This window comes from Garra rufa, chromosome 6 (genome assembly GCF_049309525.1).
Source record: "Garra rufa chromosome 6, GarRuf1.0, whole genome shotgun sequence".
Classification (NCBI taxonomy): domain Eukaryota; kingdom Metazoa; phylum Chordata; class Actinopteri; order Cypriniformes; family Cyprinidae; genus Garra; species Garra rufa.
Genome location: NC_133366.1, coordinates 26,348,586 through 26,372,471, shown reverse-complemented (window position 1 = coordinate 26,372,471; position 23,886 = coordinate 26,348,586). Strand labels below are relative to the sequence as shown.

The 23,886-nt window shown below is 35.8% G+C and overlaps 1 protein-coding gene across 1 annotated transcript; it reads left to right on the top strand.

Annotated features, from left to right (window-relative positions):
- The first annotated feature begins 1,095 nt into the window (after nt 1-1,095).
- wbp1lb (WW domain binding protein 1-like b) lies at nt 1,096-23,688 on the top strand. Its single transcript, XM_073843038.1, has 4 exons — nt 1,096-1,401; nt 10,966-11,068; nt 12,439-12,600; nt 18,687-23,688. The coding sequence occupies exons 1-4, from the start codon at nt 1,342-1,344 to the stop codon at nt 19,373-19,375; spliced, it is 1,014 nt and encodes a 337-aa protein (XP_073699139.1). The 5' UTR covers nt 1,096-1,341; the 3' UTR covers nt 19,376-23,688.
- The last annotated feature ends 198 nt before the right edge of the window (nt 23,689-23,886 follow it).

Sequence of the window (23,886 nt, the reverse complement as noted above, 5' to 3'; positions counted from 1 at the left end):
TCAAGAAGGTTCTTTTCTGTGACATTTCTGACCAGGCTTGTGCACAGTTCAGAATTGAATTGAGAATGACTCCTAAATTCCAATTCAATTCTTGAATTTGAATTGATGCCAAAAACAGGATCTAGAATTACAATTCGAATTTGAATTAAAGGAAGCAGAATTGCAATTCAATACAAATTCAAAGAAATTCATATACATAAGTGAAGTGTTTAACAAGCTTTACAATATACGTCAGATATGATTTCATTACATATTCTATAAATTATATTAGTTTGAACTACTAGTACAGGTTACATTGTGTTATTTGATTACTTTGAAATGAAAATAACATTTTGAGCAAAACTAATCAAACATTGAGGGAGTAATTTATTTCCAGAATTTGATCATTATCTATATGTTGGAACAAAATGTATGCAGTGTTGAGGAGTGACTAGTTATGTGTAATGAAATTATGCTATTAAATTACAAAATTCATGTAATTGTATGTGAGATTCAACACATTCTTTCTGTTGTATGACTGTGTGGGATGTCTTTGAATTGCCATGAATTTAATTCCACTTCCTGTCATTCCAACTCCAATTCAAATTCAACTTCCTGTGGGGCAGAGTCAATTCTTGAATGGCAGCCAATTCTGAAATTCTGAATTGTGCACAAGCCTGTTTCTGACAAGTTTGTTTATGGACAGATACCATATTCACACAGCAATATTAACATATCTTTCAGTAAAATAGTTTAGAAAAATCCAACATTTTATTTTTAAACAAACTGAGAAAAAAAGAATTTTCTGTTTTCCCGGGCCTTGTTCTAATTGTCATGTTATTGTTGGCGTTCAACTCAAATAATAATAAATAAATAAATAAATAAATACCTTGTCGCCCCCTATTGGCGTTTCAATGTTTTCTAAAGAAAGAGTCCCAAGAGTCAATGAGCGAGTGAATCTTTTTCGTAAACTGATTCAAATGAGTCGCTAAGGTGAATCAAATCCCCACTACTGCGTTGAGCGCTCTCTCGGTGGGCGGATCGAAGCACAATTTGTCCCATCATCACGTTGCGCACATGGCGTAGGATGTGACTGCGCCACACCCAGCTGTGCCTGAACGGCAGTTCGCAGGGACTCACTTGTGTAATAGTTGGGGGCAACCAGTGGCACGGAGCTCATGCTGCTGCTCCACTGCTGTGCCTCCCCTTATGTCCCAATAACAGCAGAAGGCGGGCGGTGCATGAGCGACGAGAGCGTTTTATGCTTTCGTACGGTTTACGTACAATACGTCTATTTACAACTCTTGAGCTGTGACCAAAGTCAACACTCGGACAGTGTAATGTCCTATCACCTTGTTTAAAATGGGCTTGTTTTTATATATCGCTGGATCTGCCAACCCCACCGAGGCCAGTGTCTACGAGGTGAGAAGAGTCTTGCAGGTCTTGTTCAAATGTCTTGTGCCGGTTGTTTGTGTCAAACTTTATTTATACGGTTGTGCTTTAAATGCACGTTGCAGGCTCTGCCACTTGTTGACTCTGTTTGCGTCTTTTATCCAGAGTCTGTAGCGCATGGTAACAGGTTATGTTCTTAACAGCGTTCGTTGTATTTCTTTTGCAATCTGATACATCTGTTTGTTTCAAGCCTTGCGTGCTAACCAATAGTCTTGCGTCAGGGCACGGAAGTGTAGGACTGTGTCTCAAATAGTAGTTGGCTGCTTACTAGACAGCATTTTTAAGCATAATATGATGGCCAAAATGCTGTCTAGGTAGACAACTACCAAGGTTTTGAGACACGGCCTAAGTGTAAGTCTGGGCCAAGTTCAGTAAACAAACGTGTAAAGTGTTAGCAGTGCCTAACAATTCAACTGTCATAGATTGAATGGGATACATTTAAACCAGACTAAACTATCACTAGTTATGTTGTGAATATAAACGAGTCAGTATGACTATATAAGTTTAATATAACTGTTGATTCAACACTGAAGTTAAAGCAGTCAATAATCTACCAACTTTAACGTCTATCACAAGTATGATGTCTCTCTCCTTTACAAAGGTCTATAGATTTTGTTATCACTGGGGAAGATAGGGCTGATTTCTCTGTCTGTAGTTCAAAGAAGTGAATTCATCATTAAAATGTGCTGAGTGATTTTTTTTTCTCTGATTGGCAATGAGTTAGTACAATGTACGTTTTTATCTGTGTTTTCTTTTACAGCAAACTTAAGTTTGTGACACACTCAGTTTTATTTAAATATATGCCAATATGTTTTGATAGTAGCAAGGTGTCTATAGCATTTTCTTTCCCATTTACTATTGTTGTTCTTCACATTTAAGTAATTTTTCTGGATGTTGTGGTGTAATTAACATTTTATAGAGCAGGATAAACAGAATATTAATACTTAAGAAGTTCACTTCCAGAATGAAAATTTCCTGATAATTTACACCAATGTCATCCAAGATGTTCATGTCTTTCTTAAGTCAAAAAGAAATTAAGGTTTTTGAGGAAAACACTCAAGGATTTTTCTTCATTTCACGAGTTCCCTCTTACAGATAATAAACTGAGCGAAAGGTTGTGCGTATTTGGCGTGCTGTCCGGGAGAGGGCCTCGAACTCGGTAGTCATTCCCGAGCCCGGGGCTCTCCCCCGCCCAGGGGGAGGGGTCCGAGCTCAGTACTGGCCCAAACCCTATAAGCGCTCCCCCCTATGGGCTGAAGGTGAGGAGACGGGGTGGAGGAGGGGCGTTGGCAAGACAAGAGATGGTGAAGGTAGGATTGTTGTGTTATTTATAGGGATTTTTCCTGTGCTGATTGGATAGGGAGAGTGATTGCTAAGGGTGAATTGGCCGATTTAATTATCTGTGCGAGCTCCTCCCGAAACTTGTTAATAAAACATCACATAGTGGACTTAAATGGTGGCCAACAGATTGACGGTCCAAATTGCATTTCAGCCAAGGATTAAGTGTCTTGTCTAGTGAAATGATTGGTCATTTTATAAGAAAAATACAAATTTGTATACTTTTTAACCACAAATGCTCATCTTGCACTAGCTCGACCTCACACATTACTAGGGATGTAACGGTATTGTAAATACCGTCATACCGTAATAACAAATTTTTTCGATACTACCGTGGTCGCATGACTCGATAAAACGATAGGTCTTCTGAGAAAAGTTTGCTCAGGCGAATGGAGCGAACGGGAGGTAGCGGGAACTACATTTCCCATCAGCCCAGGCGTGGCCATCATCCTTTGCGGTCTGTTGTCGCTACAGGCTGTAGCAGCAAGGAAAAGAGATGGAAATGGTTGAACCTGCTCCGTCTGCAGTGCGTATGCGTTACGTATTCTTTTCAGCACCCATGTTAACGGATTAGAGCGTTCACACTGCACGCGGTTGCTGTCCGGCAGTACGTCCTAGAAGCGGTGCCTTTGCAGCAGTGCAGCGATCGTTTCGGCACCGAGTCTATTTTTTTGCTGCGCTGTATGCGCTGAATTAATGTTACAGTGCATTGTTCGCTGTAAAAATTAACATGGATTGACACAGAAATGTACCATAAATGCATATAAATGAAGTCTACTGTGTTTCACAGTCAACACGTGGCTTTTTGGCTATGTTTAAAATAAGGAAAGGTGCAGTTTTAAATAAACTAGGCAACATAATAGATGCACTTGTCCAGGTAGAAAAGTTCTTTAAAGGATTGTTTTTAATAAAGATTTAATGCGAAAGAAAGGCATGAGAGCCTACTGCACTGCAAAAAATGCCTTTCTTACTTAGAATTTTGTCTTGTTTCCAGCCAAAATATCTAAAAATTCTTAAATCAAGAATGATTTTCTAGACAAGTAAAAATTTAGTAAAAACAAGTCAAAATTAAGTGAGTTTTTGTTTAAAACAAGCTAAATAATCTGCCAATGGGGTAAGAAAAAAATCTTATTTCATGCTTTAATAATTTTTTGTTACTAAAATTGAAAAATTTAAGTTTCTGTTTCAAAGTTTACAGATAGATGGCTAATTTGTATGCCATTGATATGTTCAGTGTTCATGTAAACTGTTTAATAAACACTTCTGGCACTTTTTTCGAGTCTCTTCATTAGTTTTGTTTTTCCTGAAAATGATTCAATAAATACCGTACCGTGCCATTCATACCGAGGTATTACAGTACCGTGATGTTTTGATACCGTTACATCCCTACACATTACGTAATCACGCAAGCGTGACGTAGGTGGAAGGACCGACACAGTGTTTACAAAGCGAACATGTAATAAAAGTCAAATGACCTTTTTGCAAAAATGTTAAAACAACAATGTTAAACTATTGTGAAGTTGGAGGAGAAAATAAGTATGAGTATGAAGTACAAAAAAAGAGCTAACCATGTGTGACTTCTCCAACGTGATTACGCAATGCATGACGGCACATGCGCATTGCAAAGCATTTGTGGTTAAAAAGTATATATTTGTTTATTTTTTTATGAAAATGACTGATTGTTTCGCTACATAAGACCCTTATTCCTTGGCTGGGATTGTGTAGATCCCTTTAAAGCTCCATCGCAGTTTGGACCTTTAACCTGTTGGCCAACATTGAAGTCCATTATATAGACAGAATTCCTGAAACATTTTCCTTAAAAAGTTAAAACCTTAATTTCTTTGCAGCTGAAGAAAGAAACTAACAAAGATCTTGAATGACATGAGGGTGAGTAAAATATCAGGAAATTTTCATTCTAGAAGTGAACTTTTTCTTTAAGCTTGCATAGTTGCCTGCATTGTGTATAGAGATACTGGTGTTTTTGTCATCTACTGGTCCTGAGGTCCAAATTGTAATATTATTCTTTTTATTGGATGTAACTGAAGTTCAAAAGGAAGCATACAATGCTAGAGAAAGAAAGAGTTGTTCTTAAACGACATGAGCAGGTTCTGTTGATATTGTTTGTTGGTTTGAAGTTCCAATAGAGGGTTTGCACTTACGCCACGGTGTGGTCATTTACCTGGATGCACGGCCATATTGGCGATACTCGGATGTAAACAACAACATGGATTGTACGGTTAATGTACTACTAAATACGTTGTTCTGCTAATGTTCTGCTGCTACAGAGAATTACTTTGTAAGCAGGAAAGGGTGCAATATTTTGACAAACTAATAGGTGGTAAAGATACGTACAAGTGGTATTACTTATGATATTAGCCTAATATTTGACCTGCCTGACTGGAAATGATAAGAGCAAACACAAATGTTGTCATGATTCGTTCCCTAGAAATCCTGGTTCAGTTTGGCCAAACATAAACGCCTGTTGTTTCTCAGACAGTTTTTTTGCACTCTTCTCCTTGGTTTGTTATAACTTTTGTCAGTCTGTAGTACTCTAAGGCCCGGTTTCACAGACAGGGATTAGACTAAACCAAGATTAGGCAAAAGTTCAATTAGGACATTTAAGCAATTTTCATAAACGTGGTTAGAATAAAAACATTACTTATGTGCATCTTGAGACAAAACAAAGGCACTAATATATTTTAGGATCAATCAGTGCAATTTTATTTGAGTTCAAACAGCTCAGATTTACATTTTAGTCTAGGACTAGGCTTAAGCCTTGTCTGTGAAACCGGGGGTGAATGGTTTTTCCTGGTCTGACCGATTAGTACAGCCCAAAACATGACAGTAATTGACCATTTTCTGCAGCAATATGCAAGTTTTGTTCAGTTCAGTGGCGTTGTTTACGTTCAGTGCCGCCAGTATGGCTGTTTGATGACGTGTTGTGAAAACTCTATAGGTAGAGGTCTTCTTACATGGATATCACTTAAAGGTTTGGGTTAGCTGTCAATGCAGTGCTGCGAAAAAGTGATGTGACTGGTATGCGTCTGGGTCTGTGCAGAAGAGAAACACACCTACAAAAAACGTCTTTATAATTAAAAATGCGTCCTCTGTAGAACAAAATTGTGTTTGACAAAAAGTGGTGGGTCTAATGAAGTGCTTTTTACTAGACTTGTCAGCATATGGAATTGCTATAAAAACATGGCACAAAACCTGTAAATCACAAGATAATCACAATACTGAAGTAGGTTAACTACAGACCGATTGTACTTCTATCAGACAACTATAACCTAAAGCTAAACCTCACTCATCAGTTGCAAGTTAAACATCATTCTTCTGAGGAGTGTATTGTGTAATACCATAAACTTCCAGTTCCTCCCTTCAAATAAAAATTAAAACCTTATGTTTACCCAAAAGACTGTTTCGAGTTTTAGCTGACTCAGTGTTAGTCTTAACCTCTTGCGTTATTTATTAAGATATTTGACATTGCTGAAGAGAATGAAAGCTGGGATTAATATTACACACTGGTGGCCAAGTCAATCAACTGCTTTTAGTGGCCGTAGGCAGTTCAAGTACAGGATTATCGTATAATACCGTATCATATGCTGTCCCTGATACTCCATTTCTCACTAAGACTGTGGAAAACAATGTTGGCTGGTCAAGTATCGTTATTAGACTGGCCAACATTATCTGCTGCTTTCAACAGCTTCTCATTATAACCTATTAAACTTGAATTAGTTTTCTAATATAATGTTTTCTGGCACCGAAACCGGATATGGACAGAGTGTCCACAGCTGCAAAGAATTAGTTCAATCTGCGAAGGTCTACATGCGTCTCTCACATGTTACTCACATGCTCATTTATTTGAAAGAAGGAACATTTTAAAAAGAAAGCTATGAAAGAAGTTCAAAATAACAATAGATTTACTACTGGTTGACAACAGTTTGTTCATATGAAGCTTCCATCAGGTCAAAAGGCTTCATATTGTTAAAATGTCCTTCACACCAAGAAGTGTGTTCTCCAGTTTTTCTTTTTAAGTAAAACTTAAAATGGTTCTTAAAACTTTATTTTTAAGAGTGTGTGGTTACTCTGCTAGGACACTTGTATGAACTTGAGACTTACATACATTGGCTTAAAATGACCTTGACACCATTTGGTTGAGAGTAATGCAAAAATAGGTCAGAAAAGGCTAAATTTGTTCTGAGAAAAGGGTATTGCGTCATTTGTTTGCAGATTCCACATGGCTTGATATTTAGTATTCAGCAGTGGAATGTGATTCATTCTGTTTGGCTTAAGTGTCTAAACACTTGTTTTGGGTCACTGTGTGTTTAGTTATATCCAGAAACAGTATGTCTAGTCTCATGTTGCAGAGTCAGCATTGGTTAATTGTGGATATTTGTGGTTAGTGAATAATAATACACTCAATGTGCTGTGACAGTCCTTGAAAAGAATGTTCTCAAGGAAAAGGCACCGGGTCATGGAGCAACACTTGACCTGTTTCACAGAATGGAGACATTTCTGGCATTCTGTGTCTACTTTGGTCTTGAATGTGGACTTTTATGGCTTTTATGGTCGACAGCATGGTAATGGCTGTTGTGTATACTGTGTGGTAAAAATGACAGTGGTGATTTCTAAAAACTAATATTTCAGCAATGTTTCAGGCATTATGGAAGACATTTTGATGCTTGTATATTTGATATTTAATTTAACAGCCTAAATGAATTACTTAAGCCTACTACTTTTAATGTACTGATACACCAATAATGTTACATGGTCATGCTGATTTAAAGTTTATGTAATTTGTGCTTTCCATAAACAATGTAGGCTGACATTCATTGACCCATATTGCCCACACAGAGGCAAAACATCACATTACTAACTTAATATATGACAAAATTCTCTGTGCATCATTAAAAAAAAAAAAAAAAACTATTTACATAAAATTATTTTACTGTCTTTTTAAAATGTATTTATGTAATTCTCTAAAAACTGCCAAAAATGTATGTATAAAATCTCTAAAAATTTTATACATACACCTTGCAGAATCTGCAAAATGTTAATTATTTTTATCAAAATAAGAGGGATCATACAAAATGCATGAATTACCCTGTCCAAAAGTTTACATACACCTGATTCTTAATACACTGTTGTTACCTGAATGATCCACAGCAGTTTTTTTTTTTGTTTGTTTAGTGATAGTTGTTCATGAGTCCCATGTTTGTCCTGAACAGTTAAACTGCCCGCTGTTCTTCAGAAAAAACCCTCAGGTCCCACCAATTCTTTGGTTTTTCAGCATTTTTGTGTATTTGAACCCTTTCCATCAATGACTGTATGATATTTAGATCCATCTTTTCACACTGAGGACAACTGAGGGACTATGCAGCTATTACAGAAGGTTCAAACACAAATCACTGATGCTGATACACCCCTTAATGCATTACATTTCTGCAGCATCAGTTAACGTTTGAACCTTCTGTAATAGTTTCATATGAGTCCCTCAGTTGTCCTCAGTGTGAAAAAATGGATCTCAAATTCATAGTAATTGTTGAAAAGGGTTCAAATACACAAAAATGCTGAAAACCCAAATAATTTGTGGGACCTCAGATTTTTCTGAAGAACAGCAGGCAGTTTAACTGTTTGGACAAACAAGGGACTCATGAACGACTAACACTGAACAAAAAAACAAACAAACAAACAAAAAACACAGCAGTGGATCATTCAGGTAACAACAAAATATTAAGAATTAAGTGTTTGTAAATGTTTGAATTTTCTGAATTCAACTATTATTTTCTCTTGTGGACTATATAAATGCCTTTTATGTGAAGTCTTATTTGGGTCAGTACTAAAAAATAGCATGCATTTTGTATGATCCCTCTCATTTTGGTAAAATAATTAACATTTTGCAGATTCTGCAAGGTGTATGCAAACTTTTGACTCCAACTAAAATAATATATACTTTTTTTTTTCAACATATTTTGTTCAATTAACAGGTTTTACTAGGGATATGCTTGCTTGGAAAGTTAGCCAATATTGACATATTTATCAAAATCAGCCAAATCAATAGGCGGTGCAGGACCAGTAAGTATAAACTCAATAGCCTATTATGAACATTATTCCTCAAATAAATATTTGACAAGTCAGCAAGCAAGTATTGTGCAAGGTATTGTTGTTTTGTTACCACAGCAACAGCTTTGTGTATGAACAGTACCTTCTAAAGAAAAATCGAAAGAAAAGCTTGATGTATATTGGCAACTATACTTTATTATTCTGGTATTCTATTTGTTTGGATACTGACATAAGATTATCATATGTAGTAGTAAAAGCATGTTTAATTGTTATGCCAATTTAAAATAACCTGCACATAACCTTTACTTTTTTATTCCCTCCCTCTCCTTTCTTTTCTACTGAGCAATGGACATTTAATTAACAATTGATTTCTCTGAACCCACTATAAGTTTTGAAAATGTAACATGAGTGGTTTAATGTAGTCTCTGAAAAAAAATGACCTTTTATTATTTTTAATACATTTTTTAGTAGTAAAAAACGTAGTAAATCTACGTTTTAGTTCAGTTATTTTAGTACATGAAGTTAAGTACATAAAATTCAACTATATGTTTAAGTTTTTTATATTTTATTATTATTTTTTGTGAACATTTATTTCAAGTAGCAAAAGTGTTTTTTCCCCTTACTTCATCCTCATTTTTTTTTTTTATTGTAGCAGCTCTTTACATTTATTTATTTTTTACATTTATAGGCAGACTAAACAACAAAAAAGTGATATAAATGTAGGTATGTTATAGGATCTAACAAACTGAGAGAGACCAAAACATTGTATGGCACTGTGAGATGTTTTTTTTAGCTGTCTACTCCCATATTGAGGGAGCATCTCATTATAATGCAGTCGTCCTTACACTCCTCTGCTGCCTGTAATTTTCCGTAGACCAATCCGTGGCCCTAGAGTGAAGTGTGTGTGTGTGTGTGTGTGTGCTCCTGTTCTTCTCCTAAGTATCATGACTGTTTTGCTGAAAGGACTTTCACAAGGCTGAAGGACTGAAGGAGTATCATGTCTATACTGCAGCAGGAGACAAGAATGGTAGAGAACTGGATCACCTAACTTTCTTATTTAATCATTAACTGATTCATGAAATGAAACAAACATGCCTTTTTGAAGGTTTCTGCTTGTCTACTTGTGGTCTTTATGTTTTTGATGGTAACTGGGTGTGCTTAATGTGTAACTGGATTAATGTAAGAAATGGAAAGAAAGCTGAGTGAAAAGGTTAAGTAATTGTTAGATTTTGCTGTACACAACATTGACAGTGTGATGCTATCAAATAAGAAATGTTCAGACAGCTTTTGTTCTTTTATGTTTAGATTCGACAAGAAACGAGTTTTTGGATTTAGAGAAAATACGTTTTTCAATGACGAGTGCTATAACAATGCTCTGATAAAACAATTTTTGGACATTTTTATTTGTCATTGAAACACTTTTCTGGTAAAATGTTTGTTTGATTCAGGGTTTTGCCTGCCACTTTTGTTGTTTTATTTCACACAGATGATTAACCTATTTACTGTAAAACACAAATTGCAAATTGGCATTGTTTTTTTTTAGAGTGAATAGTTTATCACTGGATTATACTGTTTAAAATGAGCTATAAAAACTGATTCATTTTCTTATTTGTAAACAGTTGCATTTACTTCAAATGGTGGTAAAATAGTACAGTGACAGTGTAAGATGATTACAAAACATATTCCTTAATAATACCATTATTGATATACCATGGTAGGCATAAGGTATATGTTTTAAAAACACATATTACCATACTATATATCCAATGCTTTTCTATTTCTAAGCTTTGTGGAATTCTCCTGTAATACATTTTTTCTAAGTTTATTCAAAAATTAAAATTTGCTTACAGTTTTTATTTTCCCTCAGTCTGTCAAAGACGTAGATGAGTTTGTTTCTTTCTTCAAAACACATTTGAACAATGGATCCTCTGCAGTGAAAGCAATATTATGGATAGAGGACTCTGTTTAAAGTTAAAAAAAATCTCAATAATGGATTTGTTTTCTTACAAACACATAGCTTTTCTTCAAGTCTTTATTTTAGGGTGAACTGTTCCTTTAAGATTAGCTGTTTTAGAGATAAAAGCTGAATCCACAAGACATTTATATTGTATCCTGTTTTTCTTTTTCCCCCAGCAGGTACTTCACTGTGAGGGTGTGAATAATAAAAGCTATGTGTGTGAGACTGGACACTGTTGTGGAGAGTCCCAGTGCTGTAGCTACTACTATGAACTCTGGTGTAAGTACATCATTGTGTTTAATGCCAGAATCACAGTTTTTGATAGGAATTCATAAAGGCTTGGTCACATTTACCCTAGAAGGCACTGTGTGAATGACGATGATGAAATTAAACTTAAAAAAAAAAATCGATCAACTTGAATCAGATATGACATTTTTTTCGACATCAGATGAATTACGTGATTGTGTTGATTGCCACTAAGATGACTGTATCTGTATTGTACCTGTGGAGTTTTGCTGTGCAATTATAAATAAGACCAAACCTTAATGGGTTAGTTCACCCAAAAATGAAAATTCTGTCATTAATTACTTACCCTCCTGTCGTTCCAAACCTGTAAGACAGGTGTATGTAAACTTTTGACTTTAACTGTAATGTCCTCAAAAGACAAAAACTATGTGTAAATATTAACACTGCTCCATAGGCACGTTAAATGCCTAAAAAAAAATGCTGTCTAGGTAGGCAGCTGAATTAGATTTGAAAAAAAGGATATATTCTCTTAATAGATAATATCACATCCAAAATAAATTGTATATATTTTACACTGCAGGTCAAGTACTGCATGGCCAACTTCCCCAATATTAGGCTCTTGATGATTGACAGAATGTCAGTCAGTTCTTATATGTTATCCACAAAGGTGCTCGATATATTGGTGTGTATGCCCTCAATGGAAATCTGTCTCTGAGAGTGCAGAATGTACGACGTGGTATTTATGCAGCTTGAGGGGTTGCACGGTTATAGTGTGAAAGATTTGAAGATAATTGGGACCTTAGATTAGATATTTCTAATGAAATCCGAGAGCTTTCTGACCCTGAATAGACAGCAATGTAAATACCACGTTCAAGGCCCAGAAAGGTAGTAAGGACATCGATAAAATAATCCATGTGACATCAGTGGTTCAACCATAATTTATTTTTGCAAAATGTATTTTCGTAGCTTCATAATATTCAGGTTGAACCGCTGTTGTCACATGGACTATTTTAATGACATCTTTACTACGTTGCTGTCTATGGAGGGTCAGAAAACTCTTGGATTTTGTGTTCTGAAGATGAACAAAGGTCAGTTTGGAACGACATGAGGTTGAGTAATTAATGACAGAATTTTCATTTTTGGGTGAACTATCCCTTTAAGAGGCTCAGAAGAACAAAACAAACATAAGCTTTAGGATGCTTGACCTTCTGCAAACTCCAGGGTAAAGATGACAAGTTTCACAAATCCTTATGCAGAGGTTATGACTATTTGTGCATTAGCTGTGGCTTTAGTCTAAAAGGAATTAGTCAGGTTTTAAGTAGCAGTATAAAGTACAAAGACATATTTGAAATATTTTGTTGGGTTGTGTGCAGGATTTTTTAAAGTGTTTTATTTTTCTTCAGGGTTCTGGCTGGTGTGGGCCATCATATTCATCCTGAGCTGCTGCTGCGTTTGTCATCACCGTCGGACCAAACACAGACTGCAACAACAACAACGCCAGCACGAGATCAACCTCATTGCCTACAGAGAGGTTCACAACCACACCTCACTGCCCTTCTACTTCAGTAATGTCATCCTTCTTATTTATCATTCTTTTGTGGCTACTTTTATTCATTTAGCAGAAACCCTGAAAAAATAAGGGAATTTAAAACCTAACATAGTAATAATGAATAATAAAAAATGAAAATTTGATGTTTATCTGCTTACCCCCTGGGCATCCAAGATGTGACTTTGTTTCTTCAGTAGAACACAAACGAAGATTTGTCAAACGAAGACTCAAACCGTTGTAGTCTGTCAATCATATAATGGCAGTCAATGGGACCCACGGCTTTGAAAGTCAAAAAAACATACACAGACTAAACCAAATTAAACCCTGCGGCTCTTGACGATACATTAAGGTCTTTTTAACTCTGATCCACCGCAATGTCCAACTGTCCTGAGCACGTTCACAACAGCCGGCGCGTGACGAAGAGCAAGCAAGCATAACTTCAGTCGATCAGGCTCAAAAGTTGGGAGTCGGCGGAAAGCCAACACTCCCAAATGAGTTTGCGCAAACAAACATAATTTGGTTTAATTTGGGTTTATTTTGGTTTTGTCTGTGTATGTTTTTTTGACTCTCAAAGCTGTGGATCCCATTGACTGCCATTATATGGTTGACAGACTGCACCAGTTTGAGTTAAAAATCTTCTTTTGTGTTCTACTGAAGAAACAAACTCACCTACATCTTGGATGCCCTGGGGGTAAGCAGATCCCTGTAAATGGTTAGTTCACCCAAAAATGAAAATTCTAGCCTTTTTTTATTTTTTATTTTTTTTTACAAAAATAGGAAATTATGTCAGTGCAGGGTAAAGCTAGTTCTGCTATAGATTTGCACCTATTATATTAGTATGCTCTTGTCTCAAATAATGCTTTTTACTTTTTTGTTTTGTCTGTTTTCCAAGTTGTTGTTATATAATCAACAAAGAAACAACATTTTACTTGTTTGTAATTTATATGGCCACCGCTGACTCGTCAAAATGATATGCTCAACATAGCACCGGCTGGTTATTGTTCTCCATCTCTGGTATATTTGAGCGTATTTTCACAATTTCCTCAGTCATTCCCCTCGAATCACTACATCATGATAAATTATGACAGCATTTATATCCAAATGCACATTTTTCCAAAAATAAATTAAACAATTTTGAGTCCAGTTGATGCATAAACTTAATACAACAACATAATCCCGATCCAATAGGAATAAAGCCATTAATCGGAATCATCTCTCGTTTAGTATTATATTATTTTATTATGTATATCCCTGGGCACATTATACAATGTACATTTACACCATCATGTTAATAATGCAAAGGAGAGCAAGTAGAAAATACAATATTATTTTAATAATCATAATAATCACGAAAAAAAATTAACGTTAAGAGTCATAATGCACAAACGGCACCAAATAGACAGAATGGCAAAACTCAAAAATGCACTGAATTGTAAGTGCCAACATTCAGAATTAAATAAACATAGTATTTGTGATGAATTACTCGCCCTCATGTGGTTCCAAACCCGAAAGACCTTTGTTCATCTTCAGAACACAAATTAAGAGATTTTATACTATGTAGAAGTAATATTTCATTTGCTAGATAATGTTTATTTTGTGAGAGCTTGTGTAGAGTAACAATCAAATAATTTGTAAATATTAGGGCTGTCAGTAAAAAAAAACCATTTAATCTAATTAATTACATAAAGTGATTCAATTGAATTAATCACATATATTCCCAGTTAATATTAGTATATCTCTCTATAACTTGTAATATCTCTTTCAACTGCACTAACAAAATGTCTTGTAAATATAGCAACTTATTATGTGTTTGGATTGAGAATGAAAGGTTTTCTTAGAAAAACCGTCTTATTTGATGGTCTTGATCTGGTTTTGCTGAAGGATGAGAAGATTCACGTACACCTACTCCTCCTATTCTGCACCTTCTGTCTTTTGTTTGTTTACCTTCAGTGAGAGCACGTGTGAAACAGTCTTATCAAACATTTTAGTTTTTTTATGGCATGGGATGGCAAAGTTTGATCAAAGTCTGTATTTAAAGCATGCCAGTTCACATGCTAAATACAGGCAGTTATTTTCTGTGTGGGCAATAGACACGAAACTACAGCTGCTGTTTTTTTCAAATCTCCAACATTTGTTGTTTGTTACAGTAATGTGCCAAACCAGCAACAAATTTAGTTAATAAGTTAATTTACAAAAGTGAGAGTAGTGTTATAGTCAGTAGTATTATTTTTTACAGCATTAAGTATACTGAAATCACTTTAGGAATGAAATTAAGGACTGTGTGGGCAACTTATTTCATGATTAATATGATTAATATCAGTATTACAGTTCTCAGTAGGGGTGTGTGATATTTATCGTCTGCAATAATATCATAATAATAATAATAGTGTTGTTTTAATGATATGTGAGCTGACTATACCGAGTAGGCCTATGTTTCTTTGCAAAAAAAAAAAAAAACACACATCTTGAGAGTCCAAAAGCTTTCACTGTGTGATGACTGTGCCATTATAATTCAAGTTATGAAAGCAAAAAAATGTCCCTGAATGGGTTTTTATAGCTTTTTTTTTTTTATAGCTGTTTATATAGTTAAGTAGCCTAATATCACACAAGCAACAGCATTTTAGACACAATATTGTCTTGTTTCGCCAACGAAAACAGTTTGAAACAAAGCCAGACCAGAACATTTGTGCATCTCTGAGCAGCACTGTGGTGTTTTGTTTCGACTAATCATTTGAGTAAATGATTCAATTATCCACTTCCTTCGTATCTCAAAGAATAAGTTGTTCTGAACAAATCGTTTGAATGTATGATTCAGTGAATCACTTATTAAGACAGAAACTTGCCACCACCTACTAGCTGTTTCAAGTGTCATTTATTTATCCATAACAGGCCGGAACCAGCCAAGGTACCAGCACAAAATCACATTTAGCAAAATATTGTTTAATTATTTTTATCGTAAAAATCCCAATAAATATCAAGATATAATTGTTGGTCCATATCGCACACCCCTAGTTCTCTGTGAAAATTCTTGTCATTGATGAACTGCAAAGCGCACAATGAAATGTGTATGACATTGACAACAACCAAATTTACTTGACTAAAATGCAGAAAGCTATGTTAAATTCTCTTCTGCTCACCATGGCTATATTTCTTTAATCATAAAACTGTAATATGGTAAAATATTATTACAATTTAAAATAAGCTTTCTGTTTTTTAAATGTAATTTATTCCTGTGATGCAAAGCTGAATTTCAGCAGCCCAAGAAACATTTTTATTATCAGTGTTGAAAACAGTTGTGCTGCTTCACATTTTTTGTGGAAACCATAGGATGCTTTGATGAATACAAATTGATTTGAATTCATTTGAAATAGAAGTCTTGTGTAACATACATTCAGACTTATTGCGTCCTTCCTGAAAAAAAAAGTTTTCAAAGAATTAATTCTTTAATACAATTCAATACAGTTGTGAGGCATCCCACAGTTCGCTGGGAAACACTGGAGATTGGACAAATGTGTCTAGCAAATGAATAAATATACACACATTTCAGTGAGTCAGGGTACACTGTACTGTAGACAGTTTTAATCTAATCTAGTCCAGATATGTTAAAACAAAAGATGAGCACGTCACATGATGATAACAACATCAATTATTATTTGCTTTGTCATTTATGGCTTTTTATTATTTAAACTTGAGAAAGTGTTATATAAACGCTTGCTCAGAATAGATTTTAGTACCTGAAAAAGAAGTGTACACAATTCTAAACCTAGCTAAAGTTACATTACCTGCCCTATAGAAGAGATTCACTAGGTTTAATTATAGCAGCTACTAAATAACTGCATTTTCTTGGTTTCATGTCATTTTTTTTATTATTTGGAATTGTTGGAATGATTGCCCTCCTGATCATAGACCATTGTAGATTTGTAGTCTACTGTACTAATCTGTGACCATTAGACCACTGTGAATCTCAGTGGGACCATAAACCATGAGATTTTGTAAGAGTGGATTTTGGTCTGGTGGTTTTCACTGTTGCAGTATCACTCCAAAGCCTTGTAACTAAATGGGTTTATATTGTTATTATAAATATAGCACTCCTTCTGAATAAAACAAACTGCAGTGACCCATATTTTTTTTTTCAAATATAAATTCTTATTAAATTATATTTATCAGGCTGTTTTCAGCCAGATACTTTAGTCAAAATATGTTAATTGCATATTTAAAAAATACAAGAGTCATACAGTTGGGTCATTCTGTGTCAACTCAACCATAGGTCCTGGCTACATTTTTTTTTATTTTCCTTAGCCTTTTTTGTTTTTGAAAAAAGATAAACGTATACAATGGTGAAAGCCAAAATATTAAGTCTCATGGATGTATATTTACTAAGTAATCCACTATTTTGGAGAGGGGGGTCAAAATGACCATTTTCACCTGAGATTCAGAGCCAAATTATAGGGGGCTTCAGAAAGATGGCAGCATCATAATGTTATTTTTACACAGAGATTTGTAAGTCGATTAGTAAAATCTTTTGACTTTAGCAATCTTTTTTTGCATTATGTGCCAATGGCAATCTTTCAAATATGGAGAAAGAGCACTTTTCTATGAATCTAAAAATAGAGGATTACTCTGTAAATAAACACCCATGACATTTATTACTTTGGCTTACCTCACTATATATGTTTATTTTTGTTTAAACAAATAATAGAAAAATCGACAATTTGAACTGCAGAAGGTCCTGATATTCTGTGATTTAACATGATTTAACATGGAATGACCCAGTTTCTATTTCCTAATTACTGGTACAGCCACCCGAACTCACAGTCGTGATGAAATCCTCATTTGGTTTTTGTCATTTATGTTTTGTTTTTTTTTTCAGTCAAAAACAGAGAGAGAAACAATATGTTTGATGTAACAATTTTCCTGCTCTCCCCTAATACTTGATGTGAAGTTATAAGCACAAAACTGAACGTTCTGTGGTAAAGTACAATTTGTTTTCATCAGCCATAGATCAAGGACAGATCACAAAATCTGATGAATCATGCTGATTGTTGATGTAATAATGAGCTGATAAACTTGGTATTTTGGGTTTTGTGATTTAACACATAAAACGTGCTATACATTGTCTTGTTAAAGTGATATCTCACTTAAAAAGGAAATCTTGGTCAAAAACAATTGAAAACACTTCAAAAAGAAAGCATTAAAGCCCATTTCTGACACATAAAATAATGTAATAAGTCGAGATTGACATTAGATATTGACATTTTGAAATGCTTAGGTTTAGGTTCGAAACTTGACATTTTAAGTTAGTACAACGTAGGAATTAATAAAAAGTCAAAACTATGACATGCTGTCATTGTTCTGAGATAAAAAGCCAAAAGTATGACATACTAAGTAATAGACATGTCAAAATTATGGCATAAACAATTACAATTATAATATAATTGTATAAATTGTTAAAAGAAATTCAAAAGTATGACTGTCAAAACTGATATACTGTCATGATTGAGATGCTAAGCCAAAATTGACATAATTGACATACATGCATACATATTGACATACAAGTTAATTATGAGATTAAAATTCAAAGTCGTAATTTACAAAGACTCAATTGTTTATGTCATAATGGCTTTTTATCTCATAATTTTGACTTATTGTATTATCACTTTGACTTGACATAAATGACTATTTATGATATAATTAGGGCTGCACGATATCTTGCATGCGATATCCAATGCGCATCTTGTCAGTAGTTCGGATTACAGAACCGGCTTTACTGACAAGATGCACATTGGATATCGCATGCAAGATATCGTGCAGCCCTAGTTATAATTGAGAAAAAAATATAAACTGAAATTCATAATTTACAAGTAGAACTGTTTTATTGCATAATGACTTTTTATCTCATAAATGTGTCATCTTGTTTTATTCCACTGTGGCAGAAATGGGCTTCCATTAAAAAAAAAAAGTCATTATAGGTTCGGAACAACATGAGAGTATCCCTTTAAAAGATTACAACTGTAGTTCTTCAACCAAAACAAAACCTATATTTTAAATGTTTCAAATTCTCCCAGCTGTTCTCTCATTTTCTCACAATTCTTTGTCTTTCAGGATTCCTACCCAACTATCTCCTTCCAGACTATGAGGAGGTGGTGCATCGGCCCGCTACGCCCCCTCCTCCATATAGTGCCTTAAACGCCGGGCCTCCGACCTACACCGGCCCTTTGACCACTGACCAGCAGGATGTACACTGCGCACCCAGACAGACCACTCCAGTGCCCCCTGCGTCTGACACACTCTCTTCCAGACCCAACCTAGAGGAGATCCACACCTCTAATGGCTACCACCAGAAAGAAGAGAGCAAGGACGAGATCAATATCGCACAGTCCGCTCCACCCTTAGAGCAGCCTCCCAGCATGGACAAACAGAACGAGTGCAGAAAGGAGCCGCTCAGGAACGTGGCAATGCCTGATGAGAAAGAGAGGGTTCTAGGAAGGCACCGCAGATTCACGGGGGACTCTGGGATTGAAGTTTGTGTTTGTGGACGAGGCTTGGAGAGCCATGAGCCCAAAGAATTCGAAGTGCTTTTGAGTGAGGAGGACCAAGAAGACGCAGAGGATTTCTGCGAGGAATGTGGCCTTCGTTCCTATGAAGAAGAAAATCAGGGAATTCTGTCCCCAGAAAACAGGGTGGAGCGTGGAGCATCACCCATGCCCCAATCGCAACCTCAACCTGTTTGCCTCTATGTGCATACTATTAATGAACAAGAGGGTCCACAACATAGTAACACAGAATCGTAAGCTAATGACATTACTTGGAAAAATAAGAAGAAAAAGAGTGAGATGGCGAAAGAAAAAGTAAAGCTGCTGTATGCAGTCAAGGAGCAAGCAAAGACTTTGCTGAGTAATCGCACAATATATACATTTGTTTGTAAGTGTGTGATAGAAACAATCGAATGCTTTCTGCATCATTGTTTTATGTACAGAGTATCTTTTTATGCCGTTAAAATGCCCAAAAGTGCACAAGGATGGGCTCTACTTGCTCCACCAGACAATACATGTGGTGCTATAATGCCGCGTTCAGGTACTCCTGGGAGATTCGTATTTACGAGTTGAGTTGTTGTAATTACAACATCAGATGTGTTCAAATCACTGTGGTCGGAGAAAGATGGTGTTGTACCTTTTCTAGGATTGGGCAGTGTGCCCGAATAGTGAACCCCTATTCATAAAAGGCACGGAAAACTAATAACGCATTCTAAGGTGCCACTAACAGGACATGATTAGCCGTTAGACAGTGGTAGCCTGTTACATTACAGTACATAACATTTGATTTAACACATAAACAGAGTAAGTAGAGATGATTGACAGGATAATAGCGAACGATTTGTAGATACTGAGTATCACTGACAAACATCTAATCTTCAGCCTTAATTGTAAAATGTGTGCTCCGCAGTATACAGAGTACGAAAATGAAAGTAAAAAGCAAGCACATATTCAAACGCGATTTCATTGCCCCACAAATTAATAGCGGCAATTTATATACTATATACTTTTTGATTACCCAACGATGATATTGCGGGGGATGAGAATCCTGATGCCGGCTCACGTTGTGATGTCTGTCAGGCGTCTGCGATTAACAAAGGCATTGTCTACCGGCCTAACCCTAACATTTTCTACCCAAAAAAACTAAAACCCACAAAATGATGAATAAAGAATGCACATTAGGTGTATTTTTACTTTTTTTAATATTGTTACTTAATTTATGAAGTAGGACTGGAAAAATAAATCAAAGCATTCTGAAAATTCTGAGATTTTCCAAATGCATCACAATTCTCTTTGGAATCGATTCACTGCATGCTTTAGAAGCAGCCATACTGTGCTTGCTTCTAATTCCTAACACACACTTGAACACAAAATAATCATTCCTAAAGTTCAAAAAGGTCTGCAGCGAATGACAAGGGTGTTCACAGTTGGCTGTGTTTACATTTAAAGGGTTAGTTCGCCCAAAAATGAAAATTAGCCCATGATTTACTCACCCTTCAGGCATCCTGGGTGTATATGGCTTCCTTCTTTCAGACGAATCCAAACAGAGTTATATTGAAAATGATCCTGGCGCTTTCAAGCTTTGGAATGGCATAGGCAGGAGTTTATCTTCATCAGTCCAAAAAAGTGCATCCTACCATAATAAAATGTGCCTCACACAGTTCTGGGGCGTGTATAAAGGCCTCCTGTAGCGAATTGATGCATTTTAGCAAGAAAAATATCCATATTTAAAATGCAAGAATCACTTTAATCTGGCTTCCGCCAGCTATTCATACCTGGAAGCAGCTCCAGTTGGATGACGTAATAAGTCGGTGTTGAGCATGTGCCTGTGAGTCTTGTGAAATCCAACATTTGTTTACAGGAGCAAAGGAAGCATTGTTTCCTTACTTTAGCAAAGGAAAACCAGTCTTCTCTTGGTTTATATCGAAACCCTCCGACATTTTCCTCATTTTGAAGTTCTAATTCATCGTTGTTTTGCTTTGATTTCTCCTTGCGTAATGGCAACGTATTACTGCCTCTGGGTATGACCAGTTGGCAGAAGCTAGATTAAAGTGATTCTTAGGTTTTAAACATTTCTAACCATCTTGATGACCTCTGTCATCATCCTTCGCAATGTTTAACTGTAGACGTCGTCCAATGCCAATTTGGTAGACATCGCCCAACCTTAGTCACGACACGTTAAAGAGCCACTAAACGATATTTATTGCTTGAATTTCTTAAATTACAAAATGAGACCTTGTCTCCTACCAGAAGTAACCTGCTCTGTCTTGTCTGTCAGCACATTGTTAGTTTTCTCTTTGTTCCAAACAGGATATATCGCCCTCCGAAGGAGACTTCAGAGTGAAAACACCCATGGCCGTATACTGAAGGGTCAAAACTGGCCACTTTAAAGGGCCCTTCAGAATAAAGGATTTCACTCTGAAGGGGAAAACCTTTCAAGGGATTAGGGCATAGGGATGAGCCCTTCTGAATGGATCACAAGGTCAGCTGAACACACAAGGGCTGTGCCAAATGGCCCCCTATACCCTTAAATAGGGCACTATTTGAGTGGACAGCCATTTGTAGTGGTGTCCGAAACCATAGTGGACGTTCTCGAATGCACTCATTCAATCCCACAATGCATCGCAAAAACGAGTGTATAACCAATGTCTCAACGGCTAGAGAACACCCATTAAAACTAAGCTCAGAATTGATTCCAGAGAGAATCGCAATGTATTCGGAAAATCTCAAAAACGACTCCGACTCGTGATGCATCGATTTTATTGTCACAGCTCTGTTATCGAGGTGCTGTAAATTAAACAAATATACAGTTAATATGTCCGCAGCTTGGAAACTCAGTATGGGATATCCATAGTTTTCTTCTTCATAATAATGACTTTGTGGTGGCAATCACATGCTATCAACTTGTAAATACAATCTTACCAACATGACTTGTACTCACCATGGCCAGCCACATTTGTTTTGCAAAATTTTGTGGGTGAATTTATTTCAAGTGCAAACCGTGTGAACGGGCAGATTTTGCTCGCGTTCAAGTTGGTAATGCGAATTTGGTGCATTCACCAGCAGAAAGCTGCTTTGTTTGAAATTGACTTATGTCAAACTACACTATTAAGAATGGACCTTTTTACCTTCGAAATCTTGCTGAAATTTTACTAATGTGACCAGACTTTAACTGTGCAGTTTTAGGACTGAGATTCTAAATATGTAAACACTGGTGTGCTGAACTCTCAGTGTCTCAGGTCAGTCAGAGAGCAATCTAAAAAAACTGACTGAACCATGTGCTTTTAATATCTATGTCGACTTTCCCTATTGAAGTGGGACAAATCTTACTAGTGTGTATTAAGTTTTTGTTTTGCACAGTCACATTCTTCTGAATGAATCATATTCATGATAATTCATTTCAAATACAAAGTATTTACATAATCTTAATTCATATTTTGTCAGTTTTTGGCTGTCGTATGCTCTGATGAATCATTCATGTATATACCATCATAGCAAGTTTTAAAGCCAAAGTAGGCTATAACAGATTATGACATGGGACAGATGTTAGAATTAGGCTTGGAGCTTGTAAGTGCTGCTTTATTACTACTAATCATCTGATTTGATTGCATGCAAACACTACATAATGTATATTCCTTTGAACCTGTATGGATAAAAGCCTTGCCAAAGGGAGATGTCTTTAGCACACAAGCATTTACTGCTTAAAGTCAGTTCTTCTAGGTGCTTATCCATTGACATAAGCTGCATTGTAAAATAAACTATTTTCTCGCTGAAACGTATTCAAGTGAACTCCAAAGACAGAAACATTTTGATGTTTTTTAAATGATATGTACGTTCTTCTATGTATAGAGCATATCTTGAAATTGATGTTGGATGAGACATGGTACAGATCTGATTAAGCTGTATGGTGATAACAGTGCCTTTTATATCATTTTTACACTGTTACAATTGCTCTAAATAAGGTTTCACATGCCAGTTGTCCAGTATCATCTTGAACATAGCCTCATATATAGTTTTATACAAAAGCTTCTCCTCATGAAAGCTCAAAAGCTGTGCATTTTTGATCATATGCTTTTTAAAGTGCCTTGACTTTTCTCGGATGCAAACTAATGAGCCATATGTAATTCCAAAATGATTTATTTTTGTATTTCTGCACCAAAGTAGCTTCAGTTTCAAGTTCCTCCATGATCACTGAAGCACTCTTTCAAAAGCTCTCCATGTTAACACATTAATTTATTTCACTGCCCTAATGAATGTTATTAGTAAAGAGATTTGCTGCTCTTACTGGTGTCTCTGTGATGACAATCTATTAATATTAAAGCGAACTTGGAGACCGATGAATCAATCTCTTCTCTCTGATATTTTAACAAGCTGCTGATTTTCAAAGTCTTAAATGCTCACATAAGACTTAAAATATGATTTGTAGCCTACAGCCTGCAGTTGTTTTGTCTAACATAGCAATAATCTTTGTAATGATGTGAGTTCTGGCGCAGTTCATATTTTTATCTGTATCTTGTGTTATGCCAAAAAACCTAATCGTGACACTGTCCATTAAACGCAAATCAAAACAACATGTCTTAAGTGTTTTCTGTTGTTCCTTGTTTGAAATCTGATTCATTGGAGTCGAATCTTTGAATCGGTTCACTAACGAGATCCATTCAGATGCTCTTTTTTAACGCGTTTAATGATTCTAGTGCCTTATGTTAGTATGTAAAACAAAGTTAAGAGTGAGTTAAATTTGAACAATTGTTATTTTTTATTAAATCGCT